Source organism: Balaenoptera ricei, chromosome 10, assembly GCF_028023285.1.
Source record: "Balaenoptera ricei isolate mBalRic1 chromosome 10, mBalRic1.hap2, whole genome shotgun sequence".
NCBI classification, from domain to species: Eukaryota; Metazoa; Chordata; class Mammalia; order Artiodactyla; family Balaenopteridae; genus Balaenoptera; species Balaenoptera ricei.
In genome coordinates this window covers 90,708,957-90,727,870 of record NC_082648.1, presented here as the reverse complement: position 1 = coordinate 90,727,870, position 18,914 = coordinate 90,708,957, and the positions used below count along the sequence as shown (strand labels likewise).

The 18,914-nt window shown below is 41.6% G+C and overlaps 1 protein-coding gene across 1 annotated transcript in view; it reads right to left on the bottom strand.

Moving 5' to 3' along the window:
- RFX4 (regulatory factor X4) overlaps positions 1 to 18,914 on the bottom strand; it is a 166,706-nt gene that overhangs the window by 132,595 nt on the left and 15,197 nt on the right. Inside the window, exon 2 of the mRNA XM_059934815.1 lies at positions 6,957 to 7,043. Coding sequence (XP_059790798.1) covers positions 6,957 to 7,043 — 87 coding nt within the window. The remainder of the gene's footprint in view (positions 1 to 6,956; positions 7,044 to 18,914) is intronic.

The following is an 18,914-nucleotide window of genomic DNA, read 5'->3' as shown; positions in this document are numbered from 1 at the left end:
AGCTAGCAGAGAAAAACATTAAAAATATTTAACTACATTAATCCTTCCCAAAAAGGGAACAAGGGAGGAATAAAGAAATAAAGTCAGATGGGAGAAATAAAAATTAAATACAGTACCAAGTTTGTTGATTTAAGCCCAACAATGTAAGTAATTATATTAAATTTAAATGATCTAAATATTCCAATTAAAGATAAAGATTATCTGACTGGCTTTTTAAAACTATATAAAAAATCTTAATATTGAATTCAGAAAGGGTGAAAATTAAAAGACAAAGATACACCGTAACAACCCCAATAAAAAAGAAAGCTGGTGTAGTTATATTAATATCAGACAAAATAGACTTGAAGGCAAAAAGTATTACTAGAAATAAGGAGGGACATCTAATAATGATAAAAAGGATCATTTCAACAAGAGGATACAACAATACTAAATTTCTAAGGAATGAACACTTCAAAACACGTAAAGCAGGAATTAACAAAACTGAGGAGGTAGATAACCACAATATAGCACCTCTTTCAGTACCTTATAGACAACAACAAAATCCATAAGGATATGGCACATCTGAATAACATGATTAACCAACCTGACCTAATTGATAGTTACAGAACATTCCATCCAAAAACAGCAGAATACACATTCTTTACAAGCATACATGTGCATTTGCCAAATAGACCATATGTTTGGACAAAAAAGCAAGTCTCACTAATTTTAAATATTGAAGTCATACAGAATATGTTCTCTGACCACAGTGGATTATAATAGAAATCAGTAACAGAAAGGCAACTAGGAAATCCCCAAGTTTTTAGAAATTAAGCAATAGATTTCTAAATGAATCATGGGTAAAATAAGAAATCACAGTAGGAATTAGAAAGTAAGTTTGACTGTATGGTAATGAAAGTATGACACCAGAAGAATTATGTGATACAGTTAAGTAGTACTTAGAGGAAATTTTATAACTTTAAATGTCTATCTTAGAAAAGGTTGAAAATCAATGATCTAGATGTCTATCTCACAATAGAAAAAGACAAAAAATTAAACTCAAAGAAAGTATAAGGAAGGAAAAACTAGAGAAAAGAGCAAAAGTAAATGAAATTTTTAAAAGATGTAAATTGAGAAAAAAAAAGCCAAAAGTTGGATACCTGCAAAGACTAATACAGTTGATAAACTCTGGCAAAACTGATCAAGAAAAATAGAGAAAACATATCAGAAATGAAAGGAGGACAATATTGTAGATGCTAAAAACATGACAAAAAGTAATAAAAGGAAAATTTAAACAATATCATGTAAATAAATTTGAAAATTTAGATGAAATGAATTCCTTAAAAATAACAATTTGCTTAAAGTAACAAAACAAGAAATAGAAAAATATGAATAATTCTATTGCTATTTTAAAAACTGAATCCATCATTAAAAACTTTCCCTCAAGGAAAACTCCAAACCCAGATGACTTCAGTGTTAAGTTTTTCCTAATATTTAAGAAATAAATGAAGCCAATCTTACACAAACTTTTCAAAAGAGCAGAAAAAAAAGAAAGTTTCCACATCTTTTTATAAGGACTGTATAATCTTGATGCCAAAACCTGACGAGGATAAAAGGAAAATCATTGGTCAATAAATCTCATAAACAGAGATGTCAAAATTCTTAACAAAATAGTAGTCAATCTAACCTAGAAAAATACAAAAATTAAACTTTTGACCAAGTGCAGTGTCTTCTAGGAATGCAAGATTGGTTTAACATTCAAAAATTTAATCAATGTAATTCATGACATTAACAGAATAAAGGAGAAAAACATATGATCAGCTCATATGTTCAGCTCAGTAAACCATTTGATAAAGTTCAACACCCATTCAAGAAAAGTCTCTCAGCAAACCAGGGATTCAATAATGATACCTACAAGAACTTCATAACAACCAACAAGCTTAGTGGTGAAACATTAAATGTTTTCCCCTAGGTAAGGAACAAGGCAATAATGTCTGCTATCACCACTTCAACTCAACGTTGCAGTAGAGGTCCCAGCAGGTGCACTAAGGTACAGAAAAGAAATAAAAATTTGAAGACTATAAAAGAAAATGCAAAACTATCATTATCCGGTGACATGATTATGTTCATAGTAAACTCATAAATAATAAGCAAATTTAGCAAAGTGCCTGGTTACAGTCATTATCTAAAAAATAAATTGCATTTTCATATACTAGCAACTGACAATTAGAAAACATTTAAAAATAATACTACTTACAATAGTACTGAAAAATATCAATTATCTAGGAATAAATCTAATGAAAGATGTACAAAATCTCTACACTGAAATCTACAAAACACTGTTGAGAGAAACTAAAGGCCATCTAACACATGGAGGTTTAAAGCACATACACAGATTAGAAATTTGATGTCGGCAAGATGTTATTCTTCTGAAATTAACTGTGGATACAATGTAATCCCAATCAAAATCCTAGATTTTTTTTGTGCATGTGAAAATAGATAAGCTGATTCTAAAATCTATATAGAAATATTAAGAACTTAACCAAAACCATCTTGAAAAAGAGGTCTTATGTCACCATGTATTACAATGTACCATAAAAGGTACAGTAATAAAGACTATTGTACTGGCTCTAAAACAGACAAGCAGACCAGTGATTCAGAATAAAGATCAAGACATAGATCCACATGTATATGATCTCCTGATTTATGACCAGTGGGTAAAGAACATTCTTTTCAGAAAAAATGGTGCTCTATCAGTCAAAATTAAAAATAAAAAAAGAATTTTGACTCCTCCCTCACACCATTTATAAAAATTCCAGATGTCTGTTGATAGAAAAGTAAAAGGTAAAATAATAAAACTTCTAGATAGTAACATGAAGAAAAGCTTCATGACCTTAGGTAGGCAAAAATTTCTGAATATGACACAAAAGCACTAACTATAAAAGAAAAACACTGATAAACTGGGTTTTATTAGAAGTAAGAACTTCTGTTCATCAAAAGATACCACTAAAAGAATAAAAAGGCAGACCACAAACTTCAACACTTTTATCTGACAAATATCTCCTATTCAAAATATAAAAACAACTCTTACAAATCATTAAGGGGAAGACAAATAGCACAATCAAAAAACAACAACAAACAACAACAACAGCAACAAAACCTGACAAGTAAAATCCCGAACAGGTAGTTCATAAAAGAGGATGTCCACAAGAATATTCAGACTACCAATCCTTCTCAAACTCTTCCAAAAAATGGAAGAGGAGTGAACACTTCCAAACTCATCCTACAAGCCCAGCATTACCCTGATACCAAAGCCAGATGAAGACACTATAAGAAAACTACAGATCAATATCCTTTATGTACAGTGATGCAAAAATCCCCAAGAAAATGCTAGTTAACATAATTCAACAGTGTATTAAAAGGATTATACACTATGACCAAGTGGGATTATTACTTGAATGCTAGGATAGTTCAACATACAAAAAGCAATTCATATAATAAACCACATTAACAGAACAACCACATGATCATCTCAATTGATGCAGAAAGAGCATTTGATAAAATTCAAAATCTTTTCATGATAAAAATACTCAACAAAATAGGAAGAGAAGAAAATTATTTTAACAGAGTAAAGCCTATATGAAAAACCCACAGCAAACATCATACTCAGTGGAAAGACTACAAGCTTTTCCTCTAAGATGAGGAACACTTTTGCCACTTCTATTCAACATACTACCAGAAGAAGAACACACACACACACTGCTAGAACTAATAATGAATTGAGCAAAGTTGCAAGATACAGAATCAACATACAAAGTCGGCTGCATTTTTCTGCACTACCAATGAACAATCCAAAAAGGAAATTAAGAAAACAACTCTAGGGACTTCCCTGGTGGTCCAGTGGTAAAGAATCCGCCTTCCAATGCAGGGAATGCGGGTTCGATCCTTGGTCGGGGAACTAAGATCCCACATGCCGGGGGGCAACAAAGCCCAAGTGCCACAACTACTGAGCTCACGCGCCTCAACTAGAGAGCCCATGTGCCACAAACTACAGAGCCTACATGCTCTGGAGCCTGTGCCACAACTAGAGAAGAGAAAACCCGCACTCCACAACTAGAGAGAAGCCTGCGCGCTGCAATGAAGAGCCGGCGTGCCACAACAAAGACCCGACACAGCCAAATAAATAAATATTTAAAAAAAGAAAGAAAGCAATTCTATTTACAATAGCACCAAAAAGAATAAAATACTTAGAAATAAACTTAACCAAGGAAGCAAAAGGCTTGTACACTGAAACTATAAAACATTGCTGAAAGAATTAAAGAAGACATCAGTAAATGTGAAGACATCCTGTGTTTATGGACTGGAAGACTTAATATTGTTAAGATGTCAATACTATCCAAAGAGATCTATAGATTCGATGCAATCCCTATAAAAATCCTAACAACACATTTTTGCAGAAATAGAAAAATCCATCCTAAAATTCATATGGAATCTCAAGGGACTCCGAATAGCCAAAACAATCTTGAAAAAGAACAACATTAAAGATCTCACATTTCCTGATTTCAAAACTTAGTACAAAGCTACAGTAATTAGAACAGTGTGGTACTGGCATAGAGACAGACATATAGACCAATGAACAGAATAGAGAGTCCAGATACATACATGGTCAAATGACTTTTGACAAGGGTGTCAACATTCAATGCGGAAAGCACAGTCTTTTCAACAAATGGTGTTGGGAAAAATGGATATCCACAAACGAAAGAATGAATGTGAATCCTTACCTTATACCATATATAAAAATTAACTCAAAATGGATCAAAGACCTAAACATAAGAGCTAAAACTATAAAACTTCTGAAAGAAAACATAGAGTAAAACCTTCATGACATCGGATTTGGCAATGATTTCTTGGATATGACACCAAAGCACAGGCAACAAAAGAAAAAATAAATAAATTAGACCACATCAAAATTGAAAACTTCTGTGCATCAAAGAACACAATCAACAGAGTAAAAGGCAACCCAAAGAATGAGAGAAAAATATTTGCACAACATATATCTGATAAGGGGTTAATATGCAAAATATATAAAGAACTACAATTTACCAACAAAAAAGTAAACAATCTGATTTAAAAGCAGTCAGAAGACTTGAATAGACATTTCTACAAAGAATATATACAAATAATCAGTAAGCACATGAAAAGATGTTCAACATCACTAATCATTAGGGAAATTCCTACAATTCAACAACAACAAAAATAAACAATCTGATTAACAGATGGTCAAAAGACTTGAATAGGCATTTCTCCAAAGTGTATATACAAATGGTCAATAAGCACATGAAAAGATGCTCAACATCACTAATCATTAGGGAAATACAAATCAAAACCACAATTAGATACTACCTTATACACTGGAATGACTATTACAAAAAACCCCCCAGAAAAATAGAAAATAACAAGTATTGGCAAGGATGTCGAGAAATTGGAACTCTAGCACATTATTGGTGAGAATGTAAAATGATGCAGCCACCATGAAAATATGGCAGTTCCTCAAAATAGTAAACACAGAATTACCACATGATCCAGCAATTCCACGTCTGGTTATATATCCAAAAGAACTGAAAGCAGATATCGGCCAGGTATTTGTATACCCATGTTTATAGCAGCATTATTCACAATAGCCAAAAGGTAGAAACAGTCCAAATGTCCATCAGTGGATGAACAGATAAACAAAATGTGGTATATACATACAAGCGAGTGTCACTCAACCTTAAAAAGGAAGGAAATTCTGATACATGCTACAACATGGATGAACCCTGAAGACATTAAGCTAAATGAAATTAGCCAGTCACAAAAGGACAAATACTATGTGATTCCACTTAAATGAGATTCTTACAGTAGTCAAATTCATAGAGGCAGAAAGTAGAAGAGTAGTTGCTAGGGACTAGGGGGAAAGGGGGATGGAGAGTTATTGTTTAATGGGTACAGAATTTTAGTCTGGGAGATATAAAAAGTTCTGGAGGTGGATGGTGGTGATGGTTGCAAAACAAGGGGAATGTACTGAATGCCACTGAATTATATACTTAACACGGTTAAAATGATACATTTTATGTTAGGTATATTCCACCACAATAAAATACACTTAATAAAAGAATGTTCAGAGATGCTTAAGAAACAGTAAAAAACTTGAAACAATTTAAATATCCATCAACGTTTAGATTGATATATATGTTGTGATATATGCATACAGTGGAGTACTATGCAGCAATGAAAAAGAAAAACTACTGTGACATACAACAGTATGGCTAAATCTTCCATGAAGATTCCCTGAATCTTCGAGAAAATTGAACTAAGGAGATGCTCTTTACCAACCAAGAGAGACACTCTGTCCCTGCTGGAAATGACTTTTATAATAAGCTGTCCCCTTTTTGCAGTGCTTTAGGAACAAATACAAGTCCCAAGTAGTCTTCTGCTCTTAATATAAGGCACCCACAGCCCCAGTCTGACATAACACAGGGAAAGGTGTAAACAGAGCAGTTTGTATCTGTCCATTAATACCAATTCTCTAGCCCAAGATCCAGGAGAAATGGTTACTTTCAAACACCAAGGACATTCACGACTCTAAAACAACGGTCCCATGACACACTTTAAACCCACATCTACATGGAATGGCCTTTCCCATTCAAGGTCCACATTTTCCCACTGGAGCATCACTGAGATGGGGTCTTTAGGGACTCAGACAATAAAAATGTGTAAACAGCAAGTTTGTGCCGTGGCCTCAGTTTCCACATTCACCTGACTGCATTGCACTCCTTACTGCAGGATATTACAGGGAGGGCCTGGGGTATTTCATAAATGGCTGGAGAGCCTCTTGTTTCAGGTAACTTGCCCCAGTCTAGCATTCTAGAAGCACCATTCCTCATCAGGACACAGTCCGCATCCAGGACACCGTGGAAGAATGAGTTTCAAGCACTTACTTTCATCATTAGAAACATTCCCCAGAGATGTGTGGCTAGAATAACGTTTGTTTTCACTTTCGTTGAGACATCTTTCAATCCAGCTCTCTAAAAATGAAAAGAAAGAAAATCATGTTGTTGGTGTCTGTGAAGAGAAGAGAACATCATCAATGCGCTAGATTTAAATGCCCATCAACTTTCATCTGAGATCTGCCCAGACTGGAATTGGATTTGACAGGAAGTCCCACATGCACCGTTGCTGATGAGACTTGGCTGAGTAGTTTGGAGGCAAAATGGTAATTTGAAGCCCCACTTGAGTATTTCTTGGTCAAATTCTACTAATTCTGGAGTATTCATAGCCCAATAGTACCAACTGAGGATTATGTTTCTTCAAAAAAAGACACATTCCTGAGAACTAGTTTGTAAAACAAAATTTGGTCAACTGAATCACTAGTGGTGGTTTGGAGACTTGTAAATTAGCAGCAGAACCCTTTCTTCAAAAGAAAACAAAAAAGAAAAGCAGATACAACCCTGAGGGCTCTGGTTGAAGAGGAGGAGGGCAGGGAACCTTACAGCTCCCCTCCCTTTGCCAGCGACCCCTGAAGGGGCTCTTCCAAGCACAGACTGAAGGTCACTGCAGGAGGAGGCATCAAAAGCTCTGTAATAGTTATCCATTACTTTTGAAATCCAGAAGACCATGGTTTTTTTAAAATCCAATTCCAAAGGCTACAAATGTACTTTCCACAATGCAGCATAATGCTTATTCTATCATCTAGACCAGGGGTCCCCAACCCCTGGGCCGACGGACCAGTACCGATCCATGGCCTGTTAGGAACTGGGCCGCACAGCAGGAGGTGAGAGGCGGGCAAGCGAGTGAAGCTTCATCTGTATTTACAGCTTCTCCCCATCCCTCACATTACGGCCTGAGCTCCGCCTCCTGTCAGCATTATGGTGAGTTGTATAATTATTTCATTATATATTACAAGGTAATAATAATAGAAATAAAGTGCACAATAAATGTAATGCGCTTGAATCATCCCGAAACCAGCCCTCACCACCCCCGCCACCGCCATCAGTGGAAAAACTGTCTTCCACAAAACCGGTCCCTGGTGCCGAAAAGGTTGGGGATCACTGATCTAGACCACCCACTATTCATTCATTTATTCAACAGCATCAGCTAAGCACATCATTTCTGCTATACTGCTTGTTTTGAAAACACAAATGCATTCAATGCAAGTGATACATTAGGGAACAATTTGTGCCTAGCACAAACTTTCTGTTTGCTTATGCTTGATTTCTTCCTTAAAAAACATCGAATGAATGCAGAAAAGTGCACCTAGCTGAACTAAGCCCTGTAGGAATATGCAAAAATGCACACGTGCTCACACCTCAAACATCTACCAGCTACTTGAGTTTACAGTGTGGGTTGTGAGCCACACCTGCCCAGATAACCCACGTTCTAACATTTCACAATAACACACAAGCTGCAGCCCTTCCGAAGTCCACTTCCAAAAGCAAACTTCAGGGCTTCCCTGGTGGTGCACTGGTTAAGAATCCGCCTGCTAATGCAGGGGACACGGGTTCGAGCCCTGGTCCGGGAAGATCCCACATGCCGCGGAGCAACTAAGCCCGTGCGCCACAACTACTGAGCCTGCGCTCTGGAGCCCACGAGCCACAACTACTGAGCCTGCGTGCCACAACTACGGAAGCCCACGCACCTAGAGCCCACGCTCTGCAACAAGAGAAGCCACCACAATGAGAAGCCTGCGCACCGCAACGAAGTGTAGCCCCCGCTCGCTGCAACTAGAGAAAGCCCGTGTGCAGCAACAAAGACCCAACACAGCCAAAAATAAATAAGTTAAATTAAATTAATTTTTAAAAATGTATTATAGGGCTTTCCTGGTGGCGCAGTGGTTGAGAATCTGCCTGCCAATGCAGGGGACACGGGTTCGAGCCCCGGTCTGGGAAGATCCCACATGCCACGGAGCAACTGGGCCCGTGAGCCACAATTGCTGAGCCTGCGTGTCTGGAGCCTGTGCTCCGCAACAAGAGAGGCTGCGATAGTGAGAGGCCCACGCACCGCGATGAAGAGTGGCCCCCACTTGCCGCAACTAGAGAAAGCCCTCGCACAGAAACGAAGACCCAACACAGCCATAAATTAAATAAATAAATAAATAAATAAATAAATAAAAATTTAAGAAACTCATTTGACATGGCACTAAATGTTGTCCCCCACCCATCATACAATAGAATGTGAACTGCCTAAACTTGCCCTGGGGTCACTGTTTCTCAAAATTATCATCCTTTAAAAAAAAAAAAAATGTATTATAAAAAAAAGACTATTAAGGACTCGTAGAGCTTCAAAAGCAACTTCAAGTCCAAGGTGAAATGCCATATTTACTGTATTTATGTGCCTCTTAACCATTTAACAAGTGTAAAACTGTGCTATCCTATTAGGTTCCTATCTCTTTTCCCATGCGTCACTGACAAAGTTTTTGAGTGTTGTGCCCCTAGCTTATTATTCCAGTGATCTCTGTACTTTTTATTGTGCAATTTTGTAGAATGACGGCGATTTGGGGGAATGCATATGTGGTATTACAGCAGAACTGACTATACCTATGGATGTGTGCTTTTTGAACAGTGCTGTCTCCCGCTTCTTTATAATATGGGAGCTAGCATTTACTGAATCCCTATTTTAACATGCCAGGCCCTTTACATATGTTATCTCATTGAATTTGGACAATTCTCTGAAGTAAGGATTTTCATCTCCAGTTTCCCTAGAGAGCAACTGAAGCTTAATCGAGCAATGTGACGCCTCGTAATTCAAAGAGCCAAGGAAAAGATCATTACTTTTCCTTGGCTCTTAGTAACATATTGTAAAAGGAAGCCATGCTCACGCTGGCGAGTAAGCTGTGTAGTGAGGGGAAAGCAAACGTCAACAGCAGGGAGAAATGTTAGGGTTTTGGTTTGTATTTTATGTCCCAACAAACTGCTCTTTTAAAAGCTGCTTCCAAAATTGTAAATAAGTAGGAGAGAAATATCAGGGGAGGAACAGGAGCCAGCTTGTTAAAGAGTATATGGAAATCTGGTATTTCTAAGGAAACACTGAGCTGCAGAGAGATTCAAAACATTAAAACGCTACCCCCTTCCAGATTCCAAACGCACAACATAGAAACAAATGGCCTGTAATGTTTTCAAAGCTGTGATGGCACAGGATGGGTGTTTCTCATCACATCTTATGCAAAACCACATCTGGATGCAAATCTCTGGAATTCTTTTCAGAACTCTCTAGAATGTCTCTACTCAGATCTTCTAACCCTTTCAAGTCCTGGCACGTTTTCCCTGGCAACAGCTATGGCTGATGTTGGATGGCGTTCCCTGAAATCTGCGGCCCCTTCCTCCACCAAAGCACACCACCAAAAGCAATTTCTATTGTTCTGGGCCAGTCCCTGGTCTCCCAGCTAGGTATGCACACCTTCGCACTCTCACGTGCATGTAGGCACACAACATTCACACATACACCACCACCCTCTTTCATCAGAAACAGGGAACTAAGGCAACACTCTCGCTCTCACCCAGCTGCCTGTGCCAGGATCAGGCCTGTTATCGCTGGAGTCCTGGAAGGGCCTACTGTTGCAGGTGAGAATTCCCAGTGATTGGTGGGGCACACTCTCTGAAGAACTCATGGCAACATCCCAGAGAGGAGGTGGCTCTGAGCACCATGTGGGCCAAGAGAGGCAACACCCACCCACGAGAGTTCAAGTCAAAGAATTTTGCTGATGGCTGTACCTCTCCCCACACTGCCCAGCCTCAACCCTGGAGAGAGATGAAAGCAAGGTTACCGAAGGGAAAGAGGGTAGAGAGAAGAAATCCCACCAAGTACTCCCTTCCCCCACCCACTGCCCCCACTTAGGGCTCTCTGACTCATGGCTTATGCCTGTAGCCACTCTGCTACCCAGCTCTGCTCCCATGAGCAACACAGAGTAAGTTTGGTCTCTGCTGCAGACGGCAGATATAGGGAGAAGCCACCATGTCTCCATTTTCCTTTCTTTTTCCTTTTTATTTATTTATTTTTGGCTGCGTTGGGTCTTCGTTGCTGCGTGCGGGCTTTCTCTAGCTGCGGCGAGCGGGGGCTACTCTCCGTTGCTGTGCACGGGCTTCTCATTGCGGTGGCTTCTCTTGTGGTGGAGCATGGGCTCTAGGTACGCAGGCTTCAGTAGTTGTGGCAGAAGGGCTCAGTAGTTGTGGCTCACAGGCTCTAGAGCGCAGGCTCAGTAGTTGTGGCGCACGGGCTTAGCTGCTCTGCGGCATGTGGGATCTTCCCGGACTAGGGCTCGAACCCGTGTCCCCTGCATTGGCAGGCGGATTCTTAACCACTGCGCCACCAGGGAAGCCCTTGATGTGGACCATTTTTAAAGTCTTTACTGAATTTGTCACAACACTGTTTCTGCTTTATGTTTTGGTCCCTTGGCCCCGAGGCATGTGGGATCCTAGCTCCCCGACCAGGGATCGAACCCACACCCCCTGAATCGGAAGGCAAAGTCCCAATCACTGGACTGCCAGGGAAGTCCCTGTCTCCATTATTCTAGTCAAAGTACTCCACTTGTTTCAGCTCTTTCTTGGGAGAAATTGTTCCCACTTCTTTGCCATCCTGTTCATCTATTTCTGGCTGTCTTCTATGTCTGTTTGAACATGTCGCACTCAGGATGAGCTCTGAGAGTTCAGATGGGGTCTGAGCAGTGCCAAATACAGCAGAACCATCACATGTGTTGCTCTGGACATGGGGGTTTCCAGTGCATTCAAAGGTCTTGCATTCCAGACTGCATGGATGCAACACTCTGAAATATCTATACAGGCCATGGGCCTTGGAGCCCTTTGACGTTTGTCTTCTTCCCTAGGGGGACCCTCAACAGTGGCATCTGAAACTCGTGTCCCATAAGTTAGGTTGCTCCACAGGACTGGAAGGCCTCTATTTAGGTCACCTGAAGTAAACTTTATGTACTTTAAAACTACTAATAATGGATTTTTGTCTTGCAAAGATCAAGAATTACTCAACCAGAATGACAGGTATATTGAATTTTTAATAAAGCACTGTGTTCATCTATCTTACTCATTTGTACATTAAGTGACTTAATAAAGGCCACCATATACTGAGCCCTTATAAGCATTATGCAAATGCATTCCATACACCATCATACTTAATCCTCATAACAGCTCTACAAGGTAGGTTCTATTAATATGCACATTTTAGAGATGAGAAAACTAAGGCTCAGAAAGATTAGGTGACTTGTCCAAAGTCACCCAGCTAGTAAGAGGTAGGGTTAGGACAAGCATTCAATCTCAGGTCATAACCACAACGCTCTCTCCAAGTGTACCCTGAGCTCTCCTTATCCTGTGTCCCATATGGTTTCCAAAACACGGTGCCAATATTGCAGCACTGATCACAGTCTGCCTTGCATTACAACTTTTGCTAAAACTCAATTTACATATTACAATTTTTGCTAAATTCACTTACATATTTCTTTGCAAGCCTTTGTTATACATAACAGGCTCTTCAGTTCAAAACATAAACATCTTAAGAATGCTGTCCATCTTATTCTATTTCTTTTGACTCTCCAATAGTGCCTGGTATGAAGTTTTTCCTATAGTCTGGCCTCAATGGACGTTACTTTATTGACACACATGATATCAAAGAATGCACAGCATGTAAGGAGGTACATCCACATATCTACAGAATTTCCTAATCATTTTCTTTTTTACCACATAAGGCATGAAAAAGGACAACACATCAAAGGCAATTTTCCAAATAAAGAAAGGAAAATTCAACAAAAATTTATTTTATACTGTCTAGATACAAGAAGCTGTAGTAGAGTGAGTCTGATACAAACATGAGTAAGACTGGTTTCTGCCCTCTAGCTGCCATCAAGAAAGCAAGGAAGGTGCTACTCCGCCAGCTCATGAGTGCAGCCACCCTGTCATCTTTATTCACCTGTCCCCAGTGGCTGGCACTGTGCCTGGCCCCACAGATACTGTGCAGTAAAAACATGTTGTTGAATGTATTACTTTCTTCAGAAAACAACAGTAAGTTCCTACTGTGTGCCAGGTACTACGCAAGTTTTCACACGTGCGGTCTGAATTAAACCTCAGAACAGTATGATGTGGTATGTCTTAATATCTCTATTTACTGATATGAAAACTGAGGCTTGAAGCAAAAGTTCTAATACTGTGATCAGTGTGGCAGTATTGGCGCTGTGCTCTGGGACATGGGAGAAGGAGAGCTTAGTTCACACTTGGATAACTTCCTGCTCCCAACTGCCTCATTCTTGATCCATAAAAACCATCTGACCGATGGCCAAGAAGCACATGAAAAGCTGCTCAACATCATTAATTATTAGAGAAATGCAAATCAAAACTACAATGAGGTATCACCTCACACCACTTAGAATGGGCATCATCAGAAAATCTACAAACAATAAATGCTGGAGAGGGTGTGGAGGAAAGGGAACCCTCTTGCACTGTTGGTGGGAATGTAAATTGATACAGCCACTATGGAGAACAGTATGGAGGTTCCTTAAAAAACTAAAAATAGAATTACCATATGATCCAGCAATCCCACTACTGGGCATATACCCAGAGAAAACCGTAATTCAAAAAGACACATGCACCTCAATGTTCATTGCAGCACTATTTACAATAGCCAGGTCATGGAAGCAACCTAAATGCCCATCGACAGACGAATGGATAAAGAAGTTGTGGTACATATATACAATGGAATATTACTCAGCCATAAAAAGGAACGAAATTGAGTCATTTGTTGAGACGTGGATGGATCTAGAGACTGTCATACGGAGTGAAGTAAGTCAGAAAGAGAAAAACAAATATCGTACATTAACGCATGTATGTGGAACCTAGAAAAATGGTACAGATGAACCTGTTTGCAGGGCAGAAGTTGAGACACAGATGTAGAGAACAAACGTACGGACACCAAGGGGGGAAAACCGCGGTGGGGTGGGGATGGTGGTGTGCTGAGTTGGGCGATTGGGATTGACATGTATACACTGATGTGTATAAAATTGATGACTGATTAAAAAATAATAATAAAAACCATCAGACCTTTTAGTAAGGACCAAGCTTGCTCTAAGTGCCCAACAGGATTTACTGACGGCTGTGAGCATAGGCTCCTGGGCTGTGAGGCATCCCTCACCTGACTCATCTGGGATCATGGGCAGGAAGGAGGATGCAGATAATGCCTTATAGATTTTCATCTGATAAGGAGTTTAACCCACATTCCTTAGAGGCAAATCTTCACTCCTCCCCACTTCGTATCGGAGATTTGGAAACCCCAATTTGAAGTGACTTTCTCAAGTTCATAGAATGAGCCATAAATGATTGTTGGGTTTCCTAGGAGACTTGGTTCCCTTTCCAGCAGCAAAAACAACCAGGAAGTAGCTGTATCGGAGGCATGGCACGTCCAAGGCGGTCCAAGACTCAGAGCAGTGCTTCATGAACATATATTGGCCTGGCAGGAGGAGTCAACTGAGTTAGCTGTCAAAAGGCAGGTAATCCTTGAAGTTTACAGAGCACACTGACATGGAGAACCTGATCTGAGCTTGACAGTCTACCTCATGAGACAGAAATTTACACCACTTTACAGATAAGAAGACTGAACATGGCAGTGGCTTGTTGGCAGTGGTGTGGCCAAGGTCACACAGTTCAAAGGTGTAAAAGTCAGAATTCAAACCCAGATCTTCAGTCTCCAAAGCCTATGCTTATTCTTCCTGCTGCATCCTACTGGGCACAGGCTAGTTGTTCTCTCTCATCCGTCTATCCATTCATTTTGCAAATATATAGTTATCAAGTGTCTTCAGTGTAAAGTTCTAACAGAAGAGATGGACAAAAGCTATTTAACAGGAAGCCAATATAGTAGAGCAGGATATCTCTGATGGACCAGGGTCTCAGGACCTGAAAGTATCTTGGTTGCTTATGTATTCTTTTTTTATTATTGATGTCCCCCACTCTTAAAACTGTAAGTTCTAACAACCTTGAGGATCTTGTTCAGCACTTAGTTCCCAAGAGCCTGGAGCGGTGTCGGGCACAGAGCTGGCGGTGATGGCCGTGATGAAGCGAAGCAGAATGAAGGAGCAGGGAATGCTGGACGGGGGGTCCTCCCCAGGAAGGCCTCTGGGAAGAAACAGCATTTGAGCAGGGACCGAGTGCGGTGAGGGAGCAAAAAGGGCCTTCGAAAGTCCTGACAGCGGGGACCACAGAGGCAAAGGCTCTGAGGTGGGGTCACGTGTGACCTATTTAAGGAACTGGAAGAAGGCCCGGGGGCTGATGTGGAGTGGCCATGGGGGAGACAGTACAAGATGAAAGAGGAGACAGAGGCAGGCCAGGAAGAATGTGGGGCCTGGGGTCAGAACAACTGGATTTCAAATCGCAGTCCTGCTACTCACTAGCTATGAGACACTGACATGGTTCTGGAACCTTCCTAAAGCCCTGCCTCCCAGGTTTCTCCAAAAATTAACTGAAATGATACGGGTGAGGCACTGAGCATGCGTGGCTTTGTGGGAAGATGAGGAAAGCCTGGTCTCTATCCAGCAGGTGCTCACAGCCATGATAGGGACAGACGGCAATGGTGACATTTAGCATTTATTGAGCGTCCTCTCCATGCCGGTCACTCTTCTTCACCTCTGCTCACCTCCAGCAGCTCTGAAACAGAGACCTGAACAACTCCGATCTGTGAAGAGGAAAGTCTCGGAGAAACTAGGTGATGTCACCATCACAGGTCTGTCTGACCCCAAAGCTGTTGGCTGTCACCACGGCACCCTGCCTTGCTAAGCCAGCAGGTAACCAGGAGTACGTCTAGATTACAATAAGGTGCTTCTGGCTCAGCCTGGCTGCTTCACAGAGGGTGGGGGGAAGGCATTTCAGCTGGTCCTTAAAGGAGTCGGCATCGGCCAGACCAAGGAGGAAAGGGCATTCCGGGGAAGAGGGCCACCGTCGCAGACAAAGGCACAAAATGGGTTCTGAGAAAGGTGAAGAGCCCACTGACCCGTGACCCAAAGAGTGGTGGGAGACAAGTGGGAGATTCCATTAGGAGCAGATTGCAAAGGCCTCACCCACCAGGCCAAGAAGCCTGCAGGCAGCTGGGAGCCAGCCATGATTTTTAAGCAGTGGGGGAGTAACACGATGAGCTTTGTTTCTGAGGAACTGGATGAGAACAGGGAGTTTTGACTTATGCAATACCTGAAGAAAACACCGCCTGACTTATAAAGTGTCACTGGGTTTTAATAGAAGGCGTTATTCATTCTCTTTATATCAACAGTCTTTTGGGGTGCTGTGCTGAGGCCTATTTTAGGAACCTGCAGCTTTAGAAATGCTACATGAAAGAGCTGACATGCCACACTCGCAGCTACCAAGGGAGGACAGGGCCCCAGATCCCTCTGGAGGTGCCAGAGCACACCCCAGTGTCCCCTCCCCCAGGCCCTGGTCGTTATCAGGCGAACCATGCCACCGGGGCCTGCTCCCGTCCCCCCATGCACCAGGATGCTGCTTTTCCTCTCTCCCCGGGACTCCCCATGGTGGTGACACACAGGATGCTGTGGAAAGTGGGCCCAGGAGGCGGGCCCAGGAGGTACCTCAGGTCAGTGGGTTGCCATGGCGACACCACAGGCCCCGCCCCAGGGGCTGCTGGGTTCCAGGAAGGGGTCCCTGCCCTGCCTCCAAGGGGCAGCCCCACGCTGCCGCTGCTTTTATTCCTTCCCTCGCCCACCAAACAGTGATTTAGTGCCGACTGTTTGCCAGGCTCTGAGGATCTAGTGATGAACATGGCAGGCAAGGTCCCTGCTCTCAGGGAGCTTATATTCTGTGGTGGAGACAGACAAAAACAAATAAGCAAGAGGACTTAGAGCACGGTGAGTGTTCTGAAGAAACGAAGCCCTGGAAAGGGATAGAGAGAGATGGGGGTGCTGTTTTAGGTGGCAGGGATGCTGAGGGCCTCTCGGAGGAGGTGATGTTGAGGCAACTGCAAAGGCCAAGGTGGGAGTGGGCTTGGAGGGTGTGAGGAAGAGCCAGGAAACCAGTATGGTGGAGGAGAGGAAGGAAGGGGGAGGGCAGTGCGAACTGAGGTCAGAAGGTTAGGAAGGGCCCGAAGTTTGCTGGCCAGAGTAAGAACCCCACATCTATTCCAAGTGTGCCAAGACGCTATTGGAAGGCTTTAACCAGGTGACATGAACTGCACTGGCTCAGAAAGGGCAGGCTGTGAGGGGACTTACATTCATTCATCCCACTGTCCGTTTATCAACTATTTATGCGCTAGCATGTTGCAGGCACTGAGCTATACAGTAGGGAGATAGCAGGGAACAAGACAGTTTCTGGCTTCATGGAAGGTCAGAGTTTAGTGCAGAAGTCAGCTATTCAATAATCACACAAATAGAGACATAATTACCAAGAAAGCCAGGGTAGAGAAAAAAAAAAGAAAGGTCTGACCTAATCTGTGAGAGTCAAGGAAGCTTCTCAGAGGAGGCAGCATTAAACTGACAGCTAAAGAGTAAGAAGACATGTGTTACTACCCCAGGGAAAAGAGGGAGGAGTGTTCCTGGCAGAAGGAACGGCATATGCAAAGTCCCTGAAGCTGGCAGAAGAATGACACGCTCAAGAAATTGACAAGCAGCCTGAGCGTGAATGGACACATTCATTCAGGTGTTAATTCAACATGTGTTTACTGAGACTATCCTGTATAACATGCTAAGGGGCATGTGCACATAAAAGCCCTGCCTCTGTACTCAGGGCTGGGTTAAGGAGTCTGGATTCTATTCAGTAGATGGTTGAGAACCTCTAAAAGTTTTTGGGTAGAGTGTGGCATAAACAAATCAGTTCTGTGGGCAGCTCCATCGGGGGCTGCTAAACACAATTTTAGTGGGGAGGGAAAGGGAAGCAGGAGACCATATCATTTATCATCTAAACCTGGACATTTCTGAGACTGAAAAGCAGTGTTAGTAATAATTTTGCCAGGACCATATGTGTAAACCAGGATTGTCCCAGGCAAACTGGGACTTAATGTCCCCCTAGTAGGAGGCCACTGCAAGAGTCTAAGTCTTCGATGCTTGAACCAGAACAGATGAGTGAGAAGAGAAAAGATAAGAACTCTATCCTCCTTCTAGCTAACTGTATCCACTCCTCTGGCCGATCCACGTGACCAGTGTCCCCATGTCTCTTCTTCATCAGCTGGGGTCTCAATCACCGCATGACGCAAGTGAGTCCACTAATGACACAGCCTGGAACGTGGCCTCTCAATGAAGTACCATCATCCTCGTCAACATCATCATCAGAGCAATGACTTGCCCAAGATCACACAGCCAGTAAGCAGCTGAGCCAGGGTTTGAATCTGACTCTAACCTAACCATTAACTTATACTGTAATACGCATAATTACACATGCCTTAAAGTCTCATTGTGAGCACTAAGCTGTGTCTAAAATAATACCAAACACACAATATGTGCTCAGTAATGTTACTGCTCCTTCTTACTTCAGGAAAACTCAATATAGAAAACTCTAAAGTGGGCAAAGAGATTAATTAAGATGTCATTGTTTGCAATATACAAGAATTAGGGAGGGAACCCTGAAGGTATACCAATGCTGATATTTCACAGATCATGAACTCACCAACAGTCTCCAGAGACTAGAGAAAATTAAAGCTAAGGTGTTCAGTGCCATCTCCTGTCGAAGATAAACTCAATGTAAAAGCAGATCTCTGCTCTGAAAATATCTCTGGGAACACCAGAGTTAATGTACACAATTGCATAACCAGGTTGTAAAAATTTCATTTCCCCTCCACTTCTCGGGGGGGGGGCATACCTACCCTTACCCAATGTTGACAGACTTTTTCTTTGTTTCTATTGCTATTATTACAATATTATTAAAACAGAAAATCTGAAAAAGATTACTGGAGCCACGGCTACTCGCTGTGCACATCATCTG